This window comes from Poecile atricapillus, chromosome 7 (genome assembly GCF_030490865.1).
Source record: "Poecile atricapillus isolate bPoeAtr1 chromosome 7, bPoeAtr1.hap1, whole genome shotgun sequence".
In the NCBI taxonomy this organism is placed as follows: Eukaryota; Metazoa; Chordata; class Aves; order Passeriformes; family Paridae; genus Poecile; species Poecile atricapillus.
Genome location: NC_081255.1, coordinates 14,428,873 through 14,454,456, shown reverse-complemented (window position 1 = coordinate 14,454,456; position 25,584 = coordinate 14,428,873). Strand labels below are relative to the sequence as shown.

The 25,584-nt window shown below is 38.4% G+C and overlaps 1 protein-coding gene across 1 annotated transcript in view; it reads right to left on the bottom strand.

The window, feature by feature from the left end:
- Positions 1-21,539, bottom strand: part of COL11A1 (collagen type XI alpha 1 chain) — a 134,026-nt gene extending 112,487 nt beyond the window's left edge. Inside the window, exons 1-3 of the mRNA XM_058843143.1 lie at positions 21,198-21,539; positions 5,278-5,445; positions 1,057-1,270 (exon numbers count right to left, since the gene is read on the bottom strand). Coding sequence (XP_058699126.1) covers positions 1,057-1,270; positions 5,278-5,445; positions 21,198-21,312 — 497 coding nt within the window. The 5' untranslated portion in view covers positions 21,313-21,539. The remainder of the gene's footprint in view (positions 1-1,056; positions 1,271-5,277; positions 5,446-21,197) is intronic.
- Between the last annotated feature and the right edge of the window lie 4,045 nt (positions 21,540-25,584).

Below are 25,584 nucleotides of genomic sequence, written 5' to 3'. Positions count from 1 at the left end.
AAATTCTATGTCAAAACTTCGCTATTTACCAAAAGTCCATTAAAAAAAATGCTGTTTTCTTTTTTATCACTCCTTCTTCTAGGGAAATTAATCAAGTCTAGTTTTCATTATATAATTTCATTGTCTGGTAATACTAGGCCAAGTAGATAAATTATTTTTTTTCTTTTTTTTCTTCTTTATTGCTTTATAAACATATTTCATTATAGTTCAATTTTTGCCCTTCCTCACTGAGTTGTTTTCTTTTGCTTTAGTAAAATTTATTTCTGTGTGTCTCTGAAGACTGTGGCTGCTCCTCTTGGACTGCAGCACAACAAATAAAAAGCCTTTGAAAGAATGAATGTCCTTTTACAAGCACTAGAATGACATTCCCAGAGAATGATTGCTTGTCTACAAAGCTACAAAAAACTAACTGCATTACTAAAGGAATGGGTGTTTGAGATTAATTCCTTTACTGGGGGTGCAGTATAAATCATCGCAGCGCTTGCGATTAACTGTTTATTATCAGATAAATTAATTGTTTATTATAAGATTAATAAAAGCTTATTCTTTCCTGATGTCCTTATACATAGGATTTCCTTATACACAGATATCTCACACTATTGTATTTATCTGCTGGTTTGGCTCAGGATAGAAGAAATCCTATGCTGTCTTGTCAACTTGTCTTCACGCTGCCTACCACTTTCAAGCGGACCAGACATTTCTTTTATTGAGACTATTCCTTGAGACTTTTTGAAAACAACTTCTTTGTATATTGCACAGGAAGAATCTTCATAGGTTTTGTTTGGGTCAGATTAACTTCTGTGACTATTTCCTCACCCTCAATTTATAAAAATGGCAGATAAGAAAGGTGGTTTGGTTCATTTATAGCTGTATGCACCATTTGGAGCTGAAACTGTATCCTGCTGCAAAGCTTCTCTACGTTTGTACTACACCAGTCCAACTAGCTAGAAACTATTTTACTGACTTATTTAAATATTTGAGGAAACTGTTTGTAAATAGATAATCACATATGCAGTGGTCTGCAATACGTTTTCCATTTAAAAATTTTACACTTACTTGCCATCAGCGATGTTGACTGTTCTGAAAAGAGGATAGTCTTCTGGAGCAGGTTTTCCATTTTGGTCTTCAAACAGGAAGACAGGGGATCTACCAACTTCAACACCTACTTGCTGAATTCCTTGTTCATTGTAGATAGACAAAAGGAAGGACTGAATACCCTTTTTAGGTTTTACTGTCATTAATATTGAAAAATCTTCTGGAAAACCTCCAACTGTAAACAAAGTGATATATATAGCTATAAATTCAGAAAAGATGAAAGCATTTTTACATTTTTTTTTAATAAACACATAGGATCCAGCTTAAAAACTGCAGGGTTTTCTGATTCTCAAAAATGAGTGCAGAAAAAATTATATTAGTAATATTTTCTGTCCTTTTTTCCTTTCTGGTCTCACTTGAGTTCCAGAAAGGTATACCTTAATGGTTCTTAAAAAATAACTTTAAAATCATACAATGATAAAATGGTTTGGGTTGAAAGGGATCTTAAAACTCATCTTGTGCCACCTCCTGCCATGGGGGATGATGCCACACACTGGACCAGGTTGTTCAGGGCCCCATCCAAGCTGGCCTTAAACACTTTCAGGGTTGGAGCATCCTCAGCTTCTGTGGGCAACCTGTTCCAGTGCCTGGCCACTCCCTGAGAAAAGAAATTCTCGTAACATCTAGTACTACTCTTTCCTCTTATACTTTGAAACCATTCCCCCTTGTCGTGTCACTACCTGCCCATGTAAATAGGCACCCCTGTTTTTTTATAAGCCCCTTTAAGTACTGAAAGGATTGAGAGTACTTAAAGGTTACTGAAGGACCCCCACCCCATAATGGGGTATACTCAGAGCCTTCTCTCCTCCAGGCTGAACAAGCCCAGCTCTCTCAGCCTGTGTTTGTAGGAGAGGTGCTCTAAATCTATTGAGAATTCATGTAATAGTACAAAGTATGAAGGAACCACGGTAGTTTCACATTCACTGCTTTTTAAATTCATCTTCTGTTCAGCAACCCTCTAACTTAAAAGCGGCACTACAATTTCACTCAACATAACGAGCATCAGTACTATAGCAAAGAAGACTCCCAGGTACTTCAGTAGTCCTTGATAACAATTTATTTTAGTTTCTCTGTAGCAATATATCTTTGAGTCTTTCTGGAATTATATCCTGTATAACATTTTAAAAAAAAAAGTAACTAGTTTTCTTTAATGGTAAATCTAAGCAAAATCAAAGAATATTACTTTTCACTTATTTCCCAAGGCTTTCTTTTTGAAGAAGAGATGATATATCAAACATTGTTTTCACCTTTACCACTAAAAATAAACAAAATTAAAAGTAGATATAGTTTATAAAGGAAGTACTGAAGTACTGCTCCTGTTGAATCTTGTGGTAAATCTGCATTTCACTTGATGCAAAACTCTATTACCCTTAATAACAAACAAAGTGTAAGACTGTGATTCTAAAATTCAGAATATGCTCTGCATCCATGTGGCTTCAGCTGTAACTTGACATACAAGAAATAGATGTGAATCTAATAATAACATTGGCAATGAATATAACTGCAGCTTTGTGTGCAGGAGAGTGGCTAAAATGTTCTTAAACATTTTAATATAATAGTAGAACAAGCTTTAATAAAATAATACCTTGTGGTTTTGGAATGGATTAAAGCACGTAAGAATTCATAAAACTGATTTTGGAATTTCTTCTTCCAGTGGGGAAAATATAAGATTGTTTCCAAGACAGGTATTGTTGGAAAACTCCAAAGATTCTAGATCCTTCCTTGAAGACAAGTTTTTACTTCTTGAATTATAATGTGTAAACAAAATGTGTAGAATTTCCCCTGCTCTTTAAATGACATACTACCCTTCTAAACCAGAAACCCCTGGCCCTACATCTTTATTTTGACTGCTGCAATGATACTTTATGTGCTTTCTACCCCTTTCTAACTTTTTATGGAAGTTTGTTGAAACACTGTAGTAAAATAAACCATGTTTATACATCTTTTTGACATCTTATTTTGAAGAGATCAAAGCTCAACAGATAGGAAACATTTAATTTACTCTGGTGAGTCATTGGTAAAAGTTTTTCATGACAGGGTAAAGCACATTAAATTAAACTGCATATTATACCTTCTAATGACATAGCTAATAGATGACAATAAATGGAAAAGAAAGATGACTGTCAACACCGGCCAAAGAAACTGCCCTATCTGCACAGTTAATCTGAAAGATATGTTGAAAGTGCTTAAGGCAGGTGATAGTAATTTAGCCTGTCTGGGCATGTGCTCTTCAAACACATAACATCCTAGGGGAAAAAAGTGAGCTGTTTAAGAAAGGTGACTGAAAATGAGCCACGTAGTCAGCTCAGTAATTTCTATAATCACTGCTATGATATAATATTGCCAAATGTTTTATCTTGAATCTCCTTTGTGTAATCAGAAAAAAAAATTTCCTCCAAATACCTCCTTGATTGAAAAAGTTGGAAAAGAAATTACATTTTAACATTATATATATATATATATATATATATATATATATATATATATATATTGCATCTAACATATAAAACTAGATGCATATATAGTTCATGGACATATATTTGGAATAGTCTTCAAAGCCTTCTCAAATACTTTTAAATTTCTTGTTCATTGGAATGTTTCTATTTGCACAGTAACTGTGGATAATAAGAACTGGAGGGAAAGGATCTAGAAAAACATTTTTATATATCTGGGTTATGATACCTTTATGCTTTTGTAAAAGATAACTAAGAGCATGTACAACAACAATACCACAAAATTCTAAGCAGTTTACATATTACATATTACAATCATATAATGCCTTCTAGTCAGTGAAATCATTCTGGGAAGTTGGTAAATTAAATTAATTTCTTAAAAGATGGAGAAATTACTGGATATTATAGTTCCTGAAGAGTTACAGGAGTTAGAAGAAAGCAAGGATGGGACATATCAAAATGCGTATTGTTTAGCTGAAATGATATTTCACTGCTTGATCTTATCTTGGATATCTTCTATAGTCTTTCCACTTCTACAGAACATTAAGAAAAAGAGACAATCACTCAAATTTCTTTAAGAATAGTCTGAAAAACGAGGGTTGCTTCTGGTGAAGAGAGAGAATGCCTGTTCCACAAGATTGAAAAGGAAGTAATTACCATAATCACTTCCAACAAATTGTTTTGATTTTTTTTGCTACTGTAAAGGATAGCAGGACATTTTCCATTCAACTTAGTTAAGAGGATATATTAAAACCTGAGGAACTGTATTAAAAATAATATAAATATTATATCTGTAGTGAATTTTGCTTTGATCTTCCACCAATAAGAAGTGATGAGTTAAGGGAATGTGTAAGTTACTCTTGAACTGTGTATAGCCGTTTCTCATGTTGCTCTGGGAACACATTAGTACTACAAAATAAAGCATGCAAGCATGCTTTTCTGGATCTGAGTGATATCTATACAATTGCTACTCTGAAGTTCAAAAAATTGAAAGTATTTTTCTTTGCCACTTATAATTTGTATGTATTCTGTATGACTTGTTCTAACTCTACATGATGTGTCCAAACAGAAAATTTAAATCTTCAGTGGTTTTGGGTTTTAATATTCTTACTATCATTTTCCTCAACAATTTGAGTCAAGTGACAAGTGATAGCAAAATAATGAAATAAAAGTCTCTCCATAATATCCAAAGAATCTTTCCCAAAATATGCCTATTTCATTTTAGAGAAATTTGAGAGAAGATGGAATCACAGCTATCCACAACTAGCCTTCTTTAGTCCCCAAATACCCAGATAGTCTGAGGTAATTCTTACCAGATGGTACTTCTGGGAATGATTTTGCAATGGCCAACCACAGTTCATTTCTCCCACTGCAGCATTACTCCAGAAAGTACAACTGCTCTTAAATGCACCACTGAAACCGGTGGAAAGTTGCCAAAGCCACGGAATTAGGACTCCATCAGATAGCATCATGAAAGAACAGGTAATATGACTTACAAGTCAATTCCAGCAGTGACAGAATTTGACGAAGAGCTTTATAACTGAAGCTGATAAAAACTGAGCTATTTCATGGATAGAGCCCATCCTGCCATACATATGCAGGTCCAACTCTAGGGGTAAGTGAAGTGTTTTGTGCTACTGATGGTGGACTACACGCCATTCTTTAGAGAACATAAAAACATATGCAGCAAGGTGATGTACAAAAAGTAGCAGCTTTCTGCCAACCTTACCTGGGTACAGCTGCTTCGTTGGGGCACTCAGCTGGGCAGTTTTTGAAACTCTGTAAGCAACATCTGATCCTTTTGAATTCCTTCTGTTTGTGCAAAATCCTGCTGTTCTTGTTACTCCTTCTGGAGAATTGTGAAATTCTAATGCTTTTAGCACATCAACGGGTTCAGCTGACAAAGATAAAAAAAAACAAACAAAAAGAATTATTTGTCTTGCATGTCTACGGCATGCAGCCTTAAAAACGGCTTTTAATTCCTTTATAAAAGAACTCTAACCAGAGCAATAGCTGCATCCAATTTTGAATAACTGCACATTATTCCTACATCATAATATTATTTTAACAGGATTATTCATTTTTAAATATGTAAGAGTTCACCCCATCCAATGTGATTTTTATGATCAGATTTTCAAACTACTTTACTATACACTGAATCACCAATTGCAAATGCTGACGATCTTGCTGGTTGAAACTTCGAATACACACTTTTAATGAGTGACTTCTGAGAAGCAGAACTGATCTTCAAAGTTTGCACAAAACTTTCAGAAGCATTCAGCTGCTAATAATCTGCTACCACAAAATCATCTCTTGCTAACAACAAAATATATTCTGATTACTGATTCCTGAGACACAAAGGAATAAGGAAGCAGCTAAACTAATTTCACATTCAAGTTAGAGAAAGAAAAATGTACCTGCTGCGCCTGCAAGGACTAAATGGACTTGCAGTGTTTCATTATTTCCAAGTTAAAATGCAAATTTATACTTTAGAGACCAAGTACAATAAGATTGCATCTGTGCTTAGTGTCTAACAATCTAAAGTTTGAAATCCAGAGCTGTTATTGCACTGATAATGATGCAAATCACAACAAACAAAAAAGCCTGCATATATATGTAAAGCCAACAAAAAACTTTAATATAGCAAAGTTCTCCATGGCAAAAGGACAGTATGGAATGGACAAGCACTTCAAGAAAGGCAGTGAGAGAATACAGCATACTGCATGACTTCTCCTAGGAAAAATTAGGATGCTCATTCTCATACTCCCTACAAATCATGGCTTTTTAAAAGTATTTTTTTGAGTGGAAACAGAATTTCAGTAGACTTTTTTTCACTTGGATTATTCCACAGTTTTGGTGAACTCCTAACCACTTAATTTGGGAAGACAAAGTTTTAAATTACTTTCAATGTTAAAGCTGAGAAATGAGCTTGGTAAATTTGACTTCACATCTTTGAACTACACTGTGGCATTAACTACAGCTCATTTGTTGTCTATTATCATTCATTTTATGTGTCAACAAATACCAACTTTAGGTTCAAAATTCACTGCCTGAGACTATTAAAACAACTATTTGCACAGATATGAACAAAGTTAAGTTTAAGTAGCTCATCCTATTCACCTCCTGACACTGTCGAATATGAAAAAAACAACTTAATGTGGTTAAACATGAGACTGCTTTCTCAGTCAGCCTAGAATGCACATAACTTCTTTCTTAAAATAGATTCACAAGAAAATGCTTGTAAACTTTTAAAATTTTTCTTTACATCTTGCAATTTTTCATTTCCTTTTTGCATTGGATCATCATTTTGTTATTTAAAAAATATTTATTCATTTATTCAATATTAATTGTATTATTAAACAAATATTCAGTGTTTGTTGCAAGCTAACACACTGGGAATGAATGCTACAGTACACACCTGAATTTACCTAAAATCTACATATATGGCAAATTCAAAAAATTATGTTTAAATATTCACAAAAGAAAAGTTTCAATAGTGTGAAAACACTGTGGTATTAGTATAACTTCACTGTTGAGTAGTGAAAAAATAATTTCAATGGATATAATGTATTTTCTGTAGGTGTTCCACACAGTTCTGAAGGAATTGCCACACATACTGAAGGAACATTCTGAAGGAACTGCCACACATTTTTTTCTAGCAACCAACAGCTATTTTTTATGTACCTATGTTAATTTGAACCAGTAAAGTAATGTAGTCACCAGAAATATTAGTAAAAATTTCAATCCACTGTGTAAGTCAACCACTTCTCCACTTCCACATTCCTTTATCCTTTGCTCTTTTCTATAATTTGTACCAGATTCTTCATTATTTTTTAGAATAATGGTTTTTCTTTGCCTGACTGACTGGGAGACTATGCACCCATAAACAAGATTATTCATTACTCCCTGCTAGTTCTGCTGCTAAAAAACTTCCAGACAAGAAACAGAATAATAGGACAATTTTCAAACCACAAATTCCAAATAATAAGAACAAACATTCTGCTGATAGTCCACAGTTGACTATTTATTTATTTCCACAGAGTGTGATTCACAAAACATAAAATAGCAGGACTAGTCAGTTTAAAGTAATTACTAGAAGTGTAATTTTCATAGAAGCAACAAGTTAGGTGAAATGACAATTTATACAGAAATGACAAGTTACACAAAAACGACAAGTTACATGAAGTAATTAACACAAAAATGTCTATTCCCAAAGATAATACGTCTGACCTATTAAATTCATATAGATGACAAGTAACAGCAACTGCTTCCCTAATTTATATTAAAGTGTTCAGATAGCCATTTTAACCAATGAGTAAAAAGCAAAGTTCTTTAGAAGTCTTATCTATGAGGAATACCAGACAGGAATGTATAAGAAGCATGAATCCTTCTGTGTCATGGCTGGGGCTAACATATAGAGAGGTTTCTGCAGAAAAACCCTCTTTTTGTCCTTAGTGATTTTGTCTTGGGGAATTTCAGGATTTTATTTATTTATTTACTGTATCAAACCTTTAGTGCTATTACCTTAGTCTGAAAATTCTTGATGAGCTGACTGTGCCTGCTCGGATAACCTGCTCAGTGCCTCTCCAGAAAGCAGCAGATGCTGTTGCCACAGAACACACACATGTAGGAATACAGTCTAAAGGAAGCAGCTCCCAAAAAAGCGCAGCTCAGGCCCAAGTGGTTACAGGTCACCTGCTCAAAGTGTAAAATACAATGAGCAGTCCTTGCACAGCCAGAACTGCCTGCTTAGAAGACCAGGGAGAGAGGTAGAAAGGCAACTCATAGGCAAGGAAGAGCAGAGTCTGTGGCTTCTCTCTGTGTTTCCATAGGTTCCGCAGTGTTCAGTGTCACTGAACAACTTCCTGACAGCTTCTGTTTCTTCTGAAAACCGCCTCTTCTCTAGCATGCTGCTCCCACATGATTTCTGGGAATGGTAAGCAATAACCAGAAGCAGCACCAGTGCTAAGAGCATGAAGTTTGCCTGTTTGTGTGGTCCACAAACTACGATCTCAGCTTGTACTCATATGGGGCAACATTAATATAAACCATATACTGACAGGTCAAGGGTCCTTCAAGAGACCTTCCTTCCAGTGCATAAAACAGCTTGCCTAAATGATTTTACCTTTCCCCAATGGTTTCCTCAAGGAAAGAAAAATGCAGATGAATGCTATATAATGTAATTATTTTGTATCCTTACAGTTTGGCATCAAGATTTCAGATGACAATGAAATAACAAATAAGAATCATGCAAGTAGCTCTGTTCATCAGTCCTTGGGATGGAATTAATTCGCCTTACAAAACTTGGATATCAGCTTTGAAATCTCAACTCTGTTTGCCAGGGCAAATTTGACAAAATAAAAGACCCAGACCAGAAAGCAAGTTCATTCATGGCAATGTTGCACTGCTGCTTGAAGGCTTAAAGGCCACCACTTGCAGGCAAGCCATACTACGCCAGAAGACAACCCTGTGAAAAAAAGCCTGTGCTCTGCAAGCCTGCAGTCTGCAATCAAAATGCAAATTTCTACTCTGCTACTTTTGCAGGGGATTACAATTGCTGATGACTAAAGCGCAAAGTTCAATGGCGTTATGTCCTTGATTCAGGAGTTCAGAGAGACATGTGCAGCACTCACTGTCACTTAAAAACTGTACAGCAGTGGCCAAAGCAAAAATGTTAAAAATACCAGAACTTCTGGAAAGACAAAGGTGAATTCTTCAAAAATCCCCTTTTAAAAATCAGAATTGTGTGAAATGGGAACCTGAGCATACCAGTGTCTTTCAAGATCATTTAACTCCATCATAAGTTCCTGCATTTTGAAATATAAAGAAGCTAAAACACACAAAGAAAAATTAGTGGTGTCACATCTCAAGATCCAAAATGACTTGTAACTTCAATATCTAAAAATGTAGAGTCAAATTCTGGTCTTCATTATTGTGGTATGACCAAAGTAGATCCATTCACTCAGTGAGCTTTTCGTATTTACATTGGTATGGATCAGAAAATTTGGTCCAGAGCATTTCATATTAAAAATAACTCCAAAACCATATTCACTCTTCCTTTCCTTTCCTTTCCTTTCCTTTCCTTTCCTTTCCTTTCCTTTCCTTTCCTTTCCTTTCCTTTCCTTTCCTTTCCTTTCCTTTCCTTTCCTTTCCTTTCCTTTCCTTTCCTTTCCTTTCCTTTCCTTTCCTTTCCTTTCCTTTCCTTTCCTTTCCTTTCCTTTCCTTTCCTTTCCTTTCCTTTCCTTTCCTTTCCTTTCCTTTCCTTTCCTTTCCCTTCCCTTCCCTTCCTTTCCCTTTCCCTTTCCCTTTCCCTTTCCCTTTCCCTTTCCCTTTCCCTTTCCCTTTCCCTTTCCCTTTCCCTTTCCCTTTCCCTTTCCCTTTCCCTTTCCCTTTCCCTTTCCCTTTCCCTTTCCCTTTCCCTTTCCCTTTCTTCCATTAGGAAACTTATGAAAAAAATAATCATAATATCTCTGCTGGAAATTAAAAGAATTCACTGAAGCTAAGTATCTGTAAACTGGATACTAGATCACACTTCTACATCGCCAGGTCAGGAGAGTATCAAATATCAAATATGTGAGGGGAGCTTCATGTGTTTTCTGTTTACTTGGAGAGGGAAAAAAATGCACGTAAAAATTTACTTCCAATTTTGGTTAGCCTAGATTTCTTCTACAAACAATGATATGTTTGTTTTAAAGGCTATGACAATGCTTTCTATTCTATTAATTCATAATCCTATATTGTAAAAGTAGAATGCCATTAAATATTTTAAAAGTCTGTATAAATCTACACCACATTATTATCATATAATAACGGTTGAAAATATCATAGCTTTCATTCACTCTACAATATCTAAATTGAAATGGAATCTGTGATGTATCATTATTAATGATACTGATACAACACATATGGATCAAATTCTGCTGCCTTTACATTGCATTACACCTAACAATTACTGTCATTGCTCAGTGTGGTGTCATCTGGAGTTAAGCAGAATCTGGTGAAAACAGCAGATTCATTTCTGACATGCCCTAATGTCACAAATATAAACATTCATTATCCAAGCTCAGAGGACTTGCTTCCTTTACTTAGACTTCTTGACATTTGAGCTGGAATCTATTACACAACATGGCTCTGCCTTTCTCTTGGTCAAAACTGCCCATGGAGGAGGTTCTTAGGTACCATAACAATACAAGTTATGATAGCAGAAGGAGGCACTGAGAAACTGTAAAGGAGGGCAGAAACTGACTTCCTCTGGACACACAGCCTGTATTCATGACTTCTTCAATGTGCTACATCAAGCCTACTCCTCTTAAGGATGACCCCAGTTTTCAGTAAAAATGCTTATCAATTCTCTGTCTCCCTGTGGAAATGCTTCTTGTAGATGATCACACAACCTTAGGTAAAAGAGTAGACATTACAAGAAAGGAACAAGTTGAAACATATGCAAGGAAATCTGCATTGGAATGGACATGTCTGGTTCATTACATTTGGATTTATCTAAAGGTAGACAGTAGTGAAATGAATGGTGCTCAATCCTATCTTCTCAGTTTATAAAATACATATCCTGTCTGTAATCAAGATCATGGTGAGCTTAGTACCTTAGTAAAAGGCAATAGAATTCCTTGCCTCTGCTTCGGCAGCCACCATTAAATTTCATTAAATTGTGATAAAGCCTATCTGACCCTTCAAAGGCAAACTGCAAACAACCCAAAAAAGATGGATCAGCGGTCCATCAATGGTGGATCTAATGGCGGTAATATCAACTTTGGAATTATAGGAGCTGCTATAATTTTGAATAAAAGAGTAATTGTTATATATATTATCTTCCTATCTACAATAACCTTTAAAGGTTAATTATCTTTACTTATCAGACTTTGCAATATTGAAAATGTTTTGATATACAACATGGTTTTTACAATGTTTTAGTCAGATCAATTTAGGGAGTGATATTATGGTCAGTGTGCGATTTGTAAATGTTAGGCCATTAATACACACTGAAAATAGAGCTGTACTCTTTCACCTAATAGAATGTTCTGTCCTGTATCACCCTAAGTAGCTAATGTGTATGTGTCAATAAATTGACACTTAAGCATATGAAAAACCTGATTTTCTGTTTATTAGTATACATATCATCTTCCAATCACAGTATCTTAAGTAATTTAAGCCTGCTGTAGTCACAAATAAATTGACAAATTCTGTATCATATTATTTTCATTCAAATAAAATGACATGAACACTTTATTACTGGAAATTTCAAAAGAAAAAATTTACCGCATACCTGTGCTTTTTCAGAAATATTTTTTGACCCACCTAGGCTAGCTGGCTCTCAGTCAGGTTTCTAACCTAGATATAGCTGTATTAAGAAGTGGTTTATGTGTCAATTCCATGAGTGGCTGCAATTCCACACTAGTGTGGATCTCACATGGTATTTCATGTCTTACTCAGATCTGAAGAGGTCAAACATTTAGCGTGATCTATTGCAGATGTATGCAGTGGTCCTCAGTAGACTTGGAATACATACAGATTGAAAATCTATTACTCACTGAACAGAGAACTTCTGAGTGAGTTTGATTACTCCTTAAAAGATAACCATGGAAGTCACAATGGGCCTATCTAAATGTCCAGCACCTTTCTTCCATTTAACATGGAATATGCTGCAAGCCACTTACAAGCTGCAGTGGGAAAGGAGCCCTTTGCAGATAGGGTGTACTAAGCTTGACATCTGTTCTCTTGCTACAAACTGCATGGCAAAGCACTTTTGAACTGCAGATGAAGGTGCTGGTGCCTAAGGACCAGATAGTTCAAGACAGTTATTAAAGATTGGTTAAAATCATATTGAAGATAGGAAACCATAATCTGCATTTTCAGAGGGAGGGACTTGATCATCACACCTCAATGTGGAACCCTCCAGGACTGACAGGAAAGCGACTGTGGTAGCAATGTCTGGCTACAAAACTCATTCCCATAAGAAATTGTCCAGGGGATGACTCTTTTAGACTGAAATATGTTTATTTCTGTCCAACTATATAATAAAGCAAAGAAGTTGAAATCCTATTATATTTAGATTTTATTCTGTTAACTCCTAGATGTTAGTCTCTTATGGGAGAGCACAGGTACAATGATCCTTCACTATTTAAAGGCTGTGTTTACATAATTTACAAGATGCTTCAGATTGCCTGCTGGGGGACATACTTTAAATGCAAATAATAACATAACTCAAAGGGAAAAAAGGAAAAGAAGTATTCTTTACTTTATGGATACACCTTAGCAAACTGACAGTGCAACTCAGTGTTTGCTATACTGTTAATACCTATAGTAACTTTGCCTTTCCTTCTTTTTGATAAAGAGTGCTTTTAAACAGTATTATACGTTTTTCTGACATAATCAACAGATAACTTACTGAGTTCTCATGATTATTCAGAAATGCACTTTTTTGATTGATGTGAAAGTGAAAATTTATAAGTGTTCACTCCACAAAGAGCCTTTAAGAGTTACTATCAATAGTTTCTAATTGGGGAGATACAACGCTGTAGTAGAAAAGACCTTAAATTTCCTCAGTACAAAGAGTTATATGAGAAATTCAGGAAGACTAATGTTTCTAAGTTACTATTATTTTGCTTCATATTTTTCCATGGAAATAGGCTTAATTCTGCCAGTAATCTGTTCCAATGGAACCACTGCAAAAACTAAAACTTAAAGAGCCTTGAAACATTAATCTTCAGTTCTAAATGAAGTGTTTTCTCAAAGTTTAGTCCAGTTTTATGTCACTGTAACAGATCATTTAAAACCCACAAGCTGTGATGGCCTGGTAGGCTGAAATGTGTGTATTTCTTGAGTACTAATAAAGGGACTCCTTATATTTGTGGACAAGATTTTTCAAAAGAGGCTACTTCTAGTTGGATTTCTAGGTATATATTTAAGGACCTAATTAGAAGGTATTGACTGCACCACAGGTTTTTTAAACCATGCTACCTATTAAAGACAAAATAACCTATTGTTCAGTTTATTTACTTTTCTTAAAACTTTGAATCTTTACTACTCTAAGAGCTTATTCTAAGGACATTCCATGTATTCTATAAGTAAGTAAAGATAAATAAACACTACTATGATGTAAGTTTCTAACTGACACTCGTTAAATGGTCCAAGACCTAATGAATGTAAGAGGTCTTCACCTCATTTTACCAGCAACATTAGAATCTGGATTTGACAAACTGATAGTTTGTTGACTTGTAGGATACAAAACAAGACCCATCAATTACTAGAAAAATATGCTATTTCTAATGTGGTAAGAGTATTTCTGTTCTTATTTTTACTCTTGGACACTTTTACCTACAGTGGGAAGTTATATTGGATATCCTTTAAAAACAGAAATACATATTATTATCTACACTTATTATTTTACTGTGTTTGTCATCTGTTAGGTACTAATACAGAACATCCAAAAGCTGGAATTGAAAAGCATGTTATGCCAAACTGCTTCACTGAGCTTTGCAGTTCTTAAAAAGGACTCTATTGCCTTCCCACTGCAGGCTCTAGCCTCTGTATCTCAAGAAATGACTCCCTGCACTTCAGCCATAGGTGTCTAAGCACCAGAAAAGGATCAGGCACTCCAGTCCTCACCATTTCCTACTGGCCAGCTCTGGGCAGAGCTGTCCTTCTCACAAGCTTTTGGGCTTGGCAGTCTGAGAACTTCCTGCCTCCCAACTCTGCTGAGAGCCCAGTCCTGTAACAGAAGAACTGCTTTGGGAACCAACATCAAAGCACTGATTCTGCAGTGTCCTTTGGGAAGGTTCCAATACTTTTCATAGATGGACTTCATAGAGCTGGATAAAATGAACTCTCTGTTTTATGGGCTGCAAAAGTGAGTTACAGAGCATCTTCAAGGTACAAAAATGAAACCAATTGAGTTGCCTAATTACACAGTCCTCCTGAAAATTAAGCTGGTTTTTTTCCTAGGAATCTGAATATAAATCTATGAGATTAACTGAATATATGTTGAATATATATACTTCTAGGAACATACTTCAAGGTTGTTTTACCTGTTAAGAATTTTCCTACATGAATTTTCTAGATGAATTATGTAATTGGAATCTTGACTGGTGACATTTTTAGGAATAGGTGTTTTTGCAGTGCATTCATATTTAATGCTTACAAGAACTAGAGATTATCCAGATGCATACAGGAATGCTTTAAATAGCCTAGGACTGACTATTTCACCAACAGAGGCTTCTGTGAAACTGCTCAGAACTGGCTATTTCTGTTTCCACACCAGTTATTTGGAATTTTTTCATTGACTTCCTATGCTGCAAAATCTACTAAATGCATTATAGTATTTTAAAGGCTATGCAGACAGTCTAGGCATGTACAGGAGGCAATTTAGATACTCACCAACTACTAACTTTATCTCATTTTAAAACCAACCTCTAACACTCATACAGTGCAAACCAAAACCCCAAAAGCAACCCCAAAACCCCAAATATCCTCTCCCCGCACCACTTATATCCTATACTGAAACCAGTGGAAAACTTGTATAGGTAAAACAACACATTCAGATTTTTAGCAACATTAGCTAGTAGACTGATTTATATACTGGACATAGTCAGAAAAAAAAATAATAATTATTTTAAGTTTTCATTACATTGCATAATTCTGAAGTGTGACCTAGATTTTGAGGCTTTTTATCATAATATTTTTCACTTCAAAATGGGACTTTTGTGTTATTCAGAATCCTCTTGAGACTGGATAGATTGTACTTTTATCACTTGTTTAGCAACATTGCCATCAAGCACTAAAGACCTGATGGGGATTCCATAAAAGGTTTCACTTGCTACCCCCAGAAAACTGGGCTTGTTCATCATCTGTGCAGACCTGTATTGATCCATTATTTTACAATAATTTAGAATTGTCTCCATATTTCTACGAACTTATTCTTATTTTGCACCACAGCAAAACCTTTTAGGACTGTATTTCAAGTGTCCAACTATATTGAGGCCTCTGCTAAAGATTCAAAAAGTTCTTTTTATACAGACTGCACACACAGGAGTTTCAGCTGGGAAAACTGGCAAAACAAGTATTACGTTCTTGAGTACCCTATTTCTATTACCACATAAAAAAGAGACACAGTCTAAAAATGGTCCATTCTACAGGAAGAGATGAGGTGTTCCCTCAGCAATTAAATGTGAAAGAAACTGAGTCCACTTAAAAGTTTTGTCATGAAGGTATTTATTGAGAAAGAATTCAAATAATAGTTAAAAAATATCTTCCAATAAATGAGAGTTTTCAAAAATGGAACATTTGTACACTTTTCAGCTTTAAGCATAGAATACAACCAAGGACAAGATTTAGAAATTATGCCATTTAGCATAATCTTATTTAATTTGATAAAAACAACTTGTACAACTAAAGTATTTCACCATATTTTTCCTGATGTCAAAGGTATCTCTCTTTTGAGAACAATGCAAGGAAATCAGATTTAATTCTGTATCCTACCAATATTAGCAGGAATTTGTATTAAACAGCCACCAAGGTTGTAAAGTCTTGAACTATCTATAAACTGTGAATATTTGATAATCTATCAGATTACTATGATAATTTGAGTAAGGTAAGGTGCACAGGTAAGGGACAGAGTAGGTAGCACTTAGCATACTTTAAAAATGTGACCATAATTTGATTTACTACTAATTTAATTTCTATCATAGACAAAGCTTAGCTGTCACTGACATTATTTATGGCAGGATCAGAATCTAAGTTGTTTTTTTATTAATCTTTTATAATACATCTTTCAATTTGGTTTGCAGCAAACACTGCTTCTATAATATGAGCTCTGGCAAATACCTTCTATTTCACACACTGTGTACATTAACACTTGGACTTGCAGTGAAGTCCCAGACCTGAAATTCACAAAGGTTTTTACAGTCCCTTATGTGTGGTAATGTGCTAAAAAGAATTTAAGTTCTGCCAGATTCTACTACTATTGTAATAACCGGGTCAACAATTAATCCTTACATTTACAGTCTGTAAACTTGGTATTTAATACTGAGTAGAACAGTTATAAGCCCTTGCAACAGGCATGTGTGTTAACCTAATTCCTTCTAAGCCACTGTTCTCTATTGTGTCCATCCAGAGAGCAAATCTCTATCACTGCATGAGACTTCACATTCTTAGAACATTAGAGATTTCTCCCAAGCTCTGCTTAATTTATTCCCTCCTATTATCAACAAATACTCAGAACAATGATAAATTACCCAATGCTAGGAGGATTTCTTCTGAAAAGAAGCAGAACGCTCTACAGAGAAAAGAAAAGCAACTTCTTAATCTTGCTGGCAGATGGAAACCCTACTGTTCACCACTGTACAAAACAAATCCGGGAAAGACATAATTGCTCCAGTGTGTTTTAGGTATAACCTCAGCAGTAATGTCATGGCTCCTTTAGAATGCTGAAACTGTCTCAGAATTAAGGGTTCTCTTTGGGGGACATCAAGTAACTTTGGGCATGACAGTTGTAAAAATGACAACTTTTTTCCTTTTATATCTGCTGCAGACACCAATTTTACAAACAATTGGCAGCTTTGGGGGTGGGTTGTTTTTCATGGGGGTTTTTTAGCAATCAGAACAAAAGATAAGACCAGGAAAGTTTTTATATCAAAGATTTTTTTTTCCTATTGTCATTTCTATTACAGGTACTAGGGAAGAGATTATTTCAAGCCAATCCCACAGAGTATTTGTGCATCTATATACAGTTAAATTTGTTAAGATATACACAAAACTGAAGCTGAGATATTTTTTTTTCTGCAGAAGTAGGAAAGAGACACAGTTTCCTGCAGCCTGAAAAGTTCCTTTCTTGTATCCATGTGAGGTCTCCTTCTAAATTCAGTGCAAAGATACACACTCTAGAGAATTAGCAACACATACCAGTCATTTTTTCTGTCTCTGATGTCTTCTGCTGAAGTTGAAATAATTATTTTACCCTAGAAACAATTAGGAAATCAAAATTACATAGAAAAACAGATGTATACATGCAGGTGTCTCTTGCATTATTCGAGGAAGATTGGACCGTTTCACCTGCTGATCCCTGGGACTCAGAAAAACTTCAGCTAGAATCACTAGCTGCATCTAGTGAAATCACCCTTTGATTATTAATTTTTGCCAACTTTGGGAATAACAATCTGAGAAACACAGATGCAAATTATAACACAAGACAATTTCACTGAAAAACAAAGGAATGCTTATAATGTTATATTATTTTTAAATATTAAAAGTTAATTGATCAGTTAAAATCAAAAGTACTTTACATCATAAATTGTGCTTAAAAGAAATTCCTACTTTTCTAGTTTAAAACACATTTTGTACAGGTTTAGACTAGCTGGATACATTCAAGGGCTTTCATTCAACAAACAGATCCATATCTTCCCTACTAAGCAAATACAAATAAGTAGCAGTGTTAAGTGGGCATCTACAAAGAAAACTCTCATTTTGCCATCACTAATTGGCCCAGTTCTGCATTCCTTCTGCACCTAGAACTCCCACTGCTGTCCAAGCCTGTGTGTGGGAAGCACAAGGAACCTTTCTATTTCCTAAGATGACAGCAAGAAGTATCTATTTATTTTAGAAACAAATCTGCTCATCGCTTACACAGAAGGACCAAAGTTTTCTATATATAGGTTCATAGCCTCATTTTCAGTAAGGCTTCTCAAACCCTTTTTTCACTCAGATTAAGAGCTAGATTTCCATTTGCTTGAAAAAGCTTATAAATAATAAAAAGGCTGATTTTTCATTTCTTGCCCATGAAATTTAAATCAGCATCACAATAGTGCATTGATGTCAAGCCCTTACAAAAATTTATAGTGTTGAAGCCATGCCATTTTGACTAAATGAGTTTATTCATTCCAAACACATTACCAACAGCTTTAGTATTAAAGGTGAGGAAGGAGAAAGGAAATCAAAGGATGTCTTTAAAAATACTGAATTTTGTTTACTTTAGCCAAGTCATAAAGCAAAAACATTTTCTGAAAAGAGCTACTTAAGAGCTAGTGGGTACTGAGCTGACCAAGTATGAGTCACTGCTTTTCCCATGCAGTTGATTCTCACTTCTGTAACTTTTTCTGTCTAAAGAATAACTTGAGAGCTCAAACACTTCTTTGCACACCATTTCTTACAGGTATGACAGACACCTCATACTTCTCTATGTTTTGGGTGTTTTTGTTAAATAAAGAAACTTTAAAAAAAGTCAAGAATTTTAGGAATGTGTTGAGGTTTGTCTACATGGAATGGTTTCTGTTGTCTTTAAAAAGTCACTGGAAAGATTAACACTTTATATGAATATACCATGTAATTTTCTTTTCATAGTGATAGTTTATGAAAAGAAAATTGAAGAACAGAAGATTTAAAAGAGTTTAAAAGAGCAACTTATATGTTTCCCAGCATTTATATTTTATCCAGCATTTTCATTTAGTCATTTTGTTTACTTGCCATTCACGCTATTTTATTTTATTCCCTGGTATTTTCCCTCTCCAATTTTCAAGTAGGAATCATTATGTCCTATGTTATCTTTTAACTACTTTAAATAAGATTAGAATGCATAACAGATGATTCAGAAATAAGTCTCTTGTACTCTGTTAGAGAAATTAGGTCAACTTCTAGTCTCTCTGTAGTCAATGGAAAAACTCTTACTGACTTCAATAACAGATCAAGCCCTGAACACACAGCTCCCTGTAGTTCCTAAGCAAATAGCATACTGTATCTCAGAAAAGGTCAAGAACTAATCTATTTTCTGAATGCTTCTACAAAGAATAAGAACCCTGTAGTTCTATATTTCTGAAATGTCCTTTATTCAGAAGACTAGAAGACTATCAATACAGCCTTTTAGTTTTGAATAAAGTTACCACTACCAAATTAGTCTACCTAGTGTTGCTGAATACGGTCCAGTAAGTATCAGTTCTGTTGATTTCAGTGTAAATTCTGTTGATTTTTCCTGTGGTTGTTTGGGTTTAGATTTTCTTTCAACCTGTCATTTGGATCCAACTCATTATGTAAAGAAGGTCTACATAAACCCTACTTAATTTAGTCAGTTCTACTGTGAAAAGTGGCATAAGAATAGATCATGCCTTGAAGGATTGTTTTCTTCTTGAAGAAATTTAGTTTCCACTTAGTAACGAGTAGCCGAATCCTTGAAGCTCTGCGAGGTTAATTCACCCTGGTGTAACTCCAGCGAGTCCCTGGAATTGCAAGAGGGATGAAATCTGACCCCTCCAGTCCCTGTCAGAAACGGGGCCAGCAGGGGGCAGGAGCCCTGATTGATCTGACACCGTCAAGGTTGTGCCCAGGTATTAAGGCTTGAATGGAAACCGATCACCTTTCCCTGCTCCCTTTAGGACGCCTGTTGATTCTGGATTCAAATCGAGAAATACTTCGTTAAAATAATAAATACATAAAAAATTAAACCTTTCATTTCGGAAAGTTAAGCCCCTTCATTGATGTCAGACCCACAAAAAAATAAAAACCTCAGTCCCAGCCAGACTGGCCTCCAGATGCGCCTGCGGGCTCCGGTGGGAGGGAGGAAGGAAGGGAGGAAGAGGCAGCGTTTTCACCCCCAGTAGATGAGAACTCTCCCGCCACCGGAGACTCCGCACTGCAGCTCGGCGAGCAGCGAGCTCAGCCCAGAAAAGCCAGCTGGGCTGGCGGCGGTGCGGGGAGCGCAGGGAAAGCGGTGCGGACGGGAGAAGTGCGCAGAACGCGAGGGGCGCTGCGGGGGAGGGGGCGGCGATTCCTTTCTGCTGAGGCTGCTGCGCTGCTGCCTGGCTCTTGTTCCCCCTGCAAGTCCCCCGCGGGCCGCACCCTGCCCACCAGGTCCACGGACACCTAAGGGACCACGCGTACCCCGGGGAGGCTGCAGACTTGGGAGGAGGCTGGGGACGGCGCCCCGGCGCTGCCGCCGCCCGCGGGGAGCCCAGCGATCCTGCGGCTGAGCCCCCCGAGCCCCCCCGGGCATCTCCGGGCCCGGCACCGCTCGCACCACCTGCGGGGCGCCGCTGCCCCGGGACCTGCCCTCCGCAGCGGCTGGCAAAGGGCCCCTGCAAGTGCATTTTCTCCTCCGCTCGCGCCCTGGAAAACTTTTTGACCACTAAAACCCGTTGCAATAGGAAAAAATAAAAGAGAGGAAAAAGGAGAAAATCAGAGCAGAGAGCCTCCGCCCCCAACTTTCCCTTTCCCCTCCGAGGAGAAGGCAGATACTTGCCGGTCAATTTCAGTCACAACCTGGTGAACTTCAGCAGTTCAACAAAACAAAGTTGGACGCACAGTCCACAAAACAAGAGTCCAGTGCTGGAAGAGGGTAAGTTCAACAAGTATTTCTTTCATTTTCCCACCCGGCCAGTGCATCTCCTTTAGCTCATTAAAAACACATCCAAAGTTTAAGGCTGACCGAGAGCCGTCCCTCCGCGGTACCTGGGAGGGACGTCCCAGCCCGCGCTGCCGGGGGCTCCCCGCGGCTCTCCGCGCCCGGAGCCGGCTCCGAGAGCGCTCTCGCCTCCCCAGCACCGGGAGTCGCTCTGACAGGTTTCCTCTGAAACGCGGCCTCAGCCGTGTCCTGGCTCCTTTCCCCGAGGAGGGGAGAGAGGCCACCGGACTCCCGGCTACCCTTTGCTTTCTTACCTCCTCTGACCTCTGCAGCCTGGAGAAGGAAAGCGAAGGTGATGAGCACGGTTACAGCCGAGTCCCAGGGCCACCTTCTCGTTTTCCACTTCGTGGACCATCTCTGCATCTCCATGCTGGGCACCCACAAGTGTGAATTAAACACGGGCGCCTTCAGTTTATACCAGCTCCGTCCTTTCCACTATATTCCCAGAGATGATTTCTCCTATAGAGCCATACGTGATAAACCGAGAGAAGGTTTTCTCTCGCCCCGCTCCCGCTCTGCCCGGCCTTGCACAGGCCACTCCGACCCGTCCTCCCCGGTGCCCTGCCTTCACACTGAGGGGAGATGAGGGGCTTTAATCAAAATGCAAAGAGCTCCGCATCCCCCTAAAGGCTTCATCCCGTCAGAGGGCTGGGCGAGCGGCTCCCAGGGCCACCCCTGGAGCCCGACTGACACGCCAGCCGCCGGGCGGAGGCCAATCGCGGGGCTCCCCCGGCCGCCCACAGCACCGCCCTCCGCCTCGGCGGCGGCACACCGGCCGCTCCGCGGGCACCGCCGGCCCCCGCGGCAGCGGAGAGCGGCCCTGCCGAAGGCGCTCGGGGTACGCAGAAGGCGCGGCGGGAGGAGCCGGGGACGGGGCTGGGGTGTCCCGTCCCCGGGTCACCGCCGCCCCCCGCCCGCTCACCCCGCGCCGCGCGGGCCCCCTCGCCCCGAGCATGCGCAGAAGCGGCCGCGGCGCCCCGCGGAGCGAGGGCGGGGGCGCGGAGCGGGGACGCGTGGGGGACGGGCGGGGGGCGACACTGGGGACAGGCGGGGGAGGGGGACGCCGGCAGGGGAGAGAGCGAGGCAGGGCAAGATTGAGGAGAGCGGTGCGCGTGAGAGGAGCCGGGGCGCTGAGGTGAAGCGCCTGCGGGGTGGCCCTCGGGACTCCCCGAAACAGCCGGCTAGCGTTGGTGCGGTGGCAGGTCCGGCCCCGGCGGCCCGTTCCTCTTCACACTCCTCCCTGGCACAGCTTGTTCTCACACACCCTTGGGGGACCTCCGGGGGCTTCGCTCTGAGGCGTCTGTAAGAAAGGAGGGAGCGGGGTGGTGAAGGAAAAGCCCGCCACCGAACATTGCCCTTCCCCGCCTCACGACGTGGTGCAGCCCGGCGGGCCAGGGGTCCGCTCCTCACGGGGAACCTCCCGCTCCCGCTCGCGCTCCCGTCCGGTCCCACCTGTGCAGCCAGCGGTAACAGGGACCGGCCCGCAGGCTGAAACCTCTGGCACAGCCTACTTGTGCAGCAGGTCCAGCCGAAACCCTCGGCTGAGGTCAGGTTCTGCCCCGGCTTCTTTGGAAAATGAGAGAAAATCACGGTCACGTTTTAGCGGAAATGTATATAATTTATTTTAAAAATCGGCCATCACTAAGATCTTTAATGCCTTACAGCAATTAATACATAAATGGTTTATCAATAAAATACATGTTTATTTTATGCATCAAATTATGCTTCCGAAATTTATTAACTTTCATAAAATATCTTACATTTTGCTGCACTCCATTAATAGTAGCTCTTTCTGTTCTTGGTTTCCTGAAACAGTTGGTATCGTCATTAGGTTTGCATCTGAGGGAACAGAGGTACATAGCACGGTTCCATATGAGCTCCCTTAAGTGCTGTGCATGGGGTGCCATTCAGTGAAGAGATACTCAAGGTTATTCTGGCACTTCAGTTACTTACCCTCAGTACAGCTGTGGAGCACCAGAATGCTGTATGTATCCAACCTTTCTGTAACACAACTTACATATTGGCAAAGACCTTTAAGATCATCAACCATCTAACCCAACGGCACCGTCTGTACCACTTAACCATCTCCCCACTGATCGTGAGGCTACTCCCAGCTGCTCATGGAATATTTCAGCCTGTCTTACAGTTGTCTGTCTTACACCCTAACTCAGGTCCCTGAAAGTCAGTACAATTATTGTTGCTCTGCTGGTCTGTGTAGTTCTCAGCCATTTACTAGATACTTTATAGAACAGACCAGATAAACTTGCTGTTTCAGCCTCCTTCCTTACAGTATCAGTAGGTAGACCCAATGGCAATTTATTATTTTTACTCAATACTTTGTCACGGGAAAATCTCATACTCTATAAAGTTTTAAGTTTCCTCTTCATGCTTATACATCTTTGTCACCAGCATTCTTGCTTCTTCCAGCCTCTTATCACACATTGCTTCTCTGTTTTGAGCCTTTCTGTTTACCTGAATGAATACAGCTAAACTCTTCCTTAGTAAAAAGGAAAAAAGTCTGGCTCTGCCCAGAAGAAGAAATGGACGAATTTCAGATAGTGGTGAAAAAGAACAAGTATTCTCACAGTGCAGAGAATAGTAATTTCACACAGTACCTTTACGGTTATTTAAGTTTAGGGGATGTGGTTCATCTCCCAAACTGTCAGTGGAAACTACTACTGATTTTCATGGTTCTGCATCAATCCAAAGCAGAACAAAGAGGAAAAAAATGCTAAGTATTAATTCGGGAGAGGTACCATACTTATATTAACATAAAAATATGTACAATTCTATATGAATTCTGGTACCAGGACCACTTTAATTTAGAGCTAGCTCAGTTATTTTTGCATGCCAGCATGCCAAGCCATGTAGACATGTAATAAGTTGCAATCAGATTCAGCAGTTACAAGAGAAAAGTTACATGCCATTTAGGTTAAGGGCCACATTTTGCCACCCATCAAATTATTTATTTAGGAAATATTGATCTATATTTAATTGATTTACATTTAGCTTATTTTCCTAGTTATTGTTCATAATCTTCTAAATTGTAATGATGGTGTTCTAATGAAGTGCAGAGTGAAATAATTGCAGCCATGAAAATATGTCAAAGAATAGATAATGATTCAGAGCATAGATAAGCTTTGTGAATGCCATAAAATTAAAGATTTTTGTTAGAAAGTTTCCTAGATGTAATTTCAGGAGAAATATTTTCTTTCTTGAATCTGAAAGAGGGCTAAAATGTGAAATAATATTTTCAGAGAGAAACAGACAGGAAGTGAATGATGTTATTTATTAAATCATGTGTGATCCACAGTGGTTTGTTCTTTCTGTCGGCTTTTTTGTTCCTCATTACTCTTCAAGACAGTTTTACTGAAAAGAAAGACTAAGCACTGTGACATTCATTATGTTCTGTCCCTGATACATCAACGTTGGCAGATTAATCCATGTTTAAATATTAGGAATTGCTCTCTTGTATGTGCACAGATGGGTCATTGTTGTATTTTGGGGCAGAGAGGGGGAGGGGCTAGGAACTATGGAGAAGAGAATATGTTTCCTTGGACCACTGTAGGTCACAAGAAATTCACAGCAGCAGCTCTCTCACATTCTTCAGGCTATAGGCACCATAATGAAACAAAACTGTAAATACAGTGTTCTTTGGCTCTCTTGCAATCACACTGTGTTTTTCTAACATACTCCTTGACATCACCAAAAGTGATAGACTTCTCTCTCTATATAAAGGGGTTATTTCATTGGGAAAAAACAATGCACTGTAAAGAAGAGTATGCTTTTATTGTTGGTTTACCTGTATCTCAGGGATATTGACTTTTTTTTTTTTTTAATATCGCACATATGTTGATGCCCTCTCCAATTCTATTCACAACATATAAAAGAATATTGCAAAATAAATGTCTGCCTTAAAAGTCATCACCCACTGCCTTCTCTGTTGCTTTAATTCTTTTGGTTTAGGTAGGTGGGTATTATATCATTGTCTCATTTCTGATGCAAATGTATGTTTGCTGAGAGTTTCCTGTTACATGATTATTATTAGGAAGAAAGGTGAGTTTATACTGCTTCAGAGAAGCAAACCCTTGTAAAAAAAGTTGTCTCACCAATGGAGATCAGTGGAATGATCTCTGCTAGGTGAAGTACCAATCAGCTCCTTTTTGTAGTTTTAAAGGGAGAGAAATATACAAACACATGCATATACACAAAATAATAGAAGCGTTATTTACCATGATTCTCTTCAAGAAGAGTAATATACCTTTTGCTAATATGAATAATAGCTTACAGCTTCATTGAATTCCCCCAGTTCCATTATCCAAGGTTTTGAAGAATGAAGCCAAGGCTTTCTCTGGCCCTCAGCAAACCTCTTTGTGCTAGGGAATGAGTGCGCCCATTGGATTTTTCTTTCAGATTCCCAAGAATTAGGGAGGAAAAAGGATAGTAAAAGAAGTTAAATACAAAACAGCATAGTTCAGTACTCATTATCTCAGGTACCACGAGGCTACATAAATATTAGCGCTACTGGTTTTTTTCCTATGGAAAATGTATTGAGAATGGCATAACCAAAACTGGAGTGGCAGCTGCACTGTGCAACCTACACAGATTCAAAAGCAGGTCTGGGATGTGGTCAGAAATTGT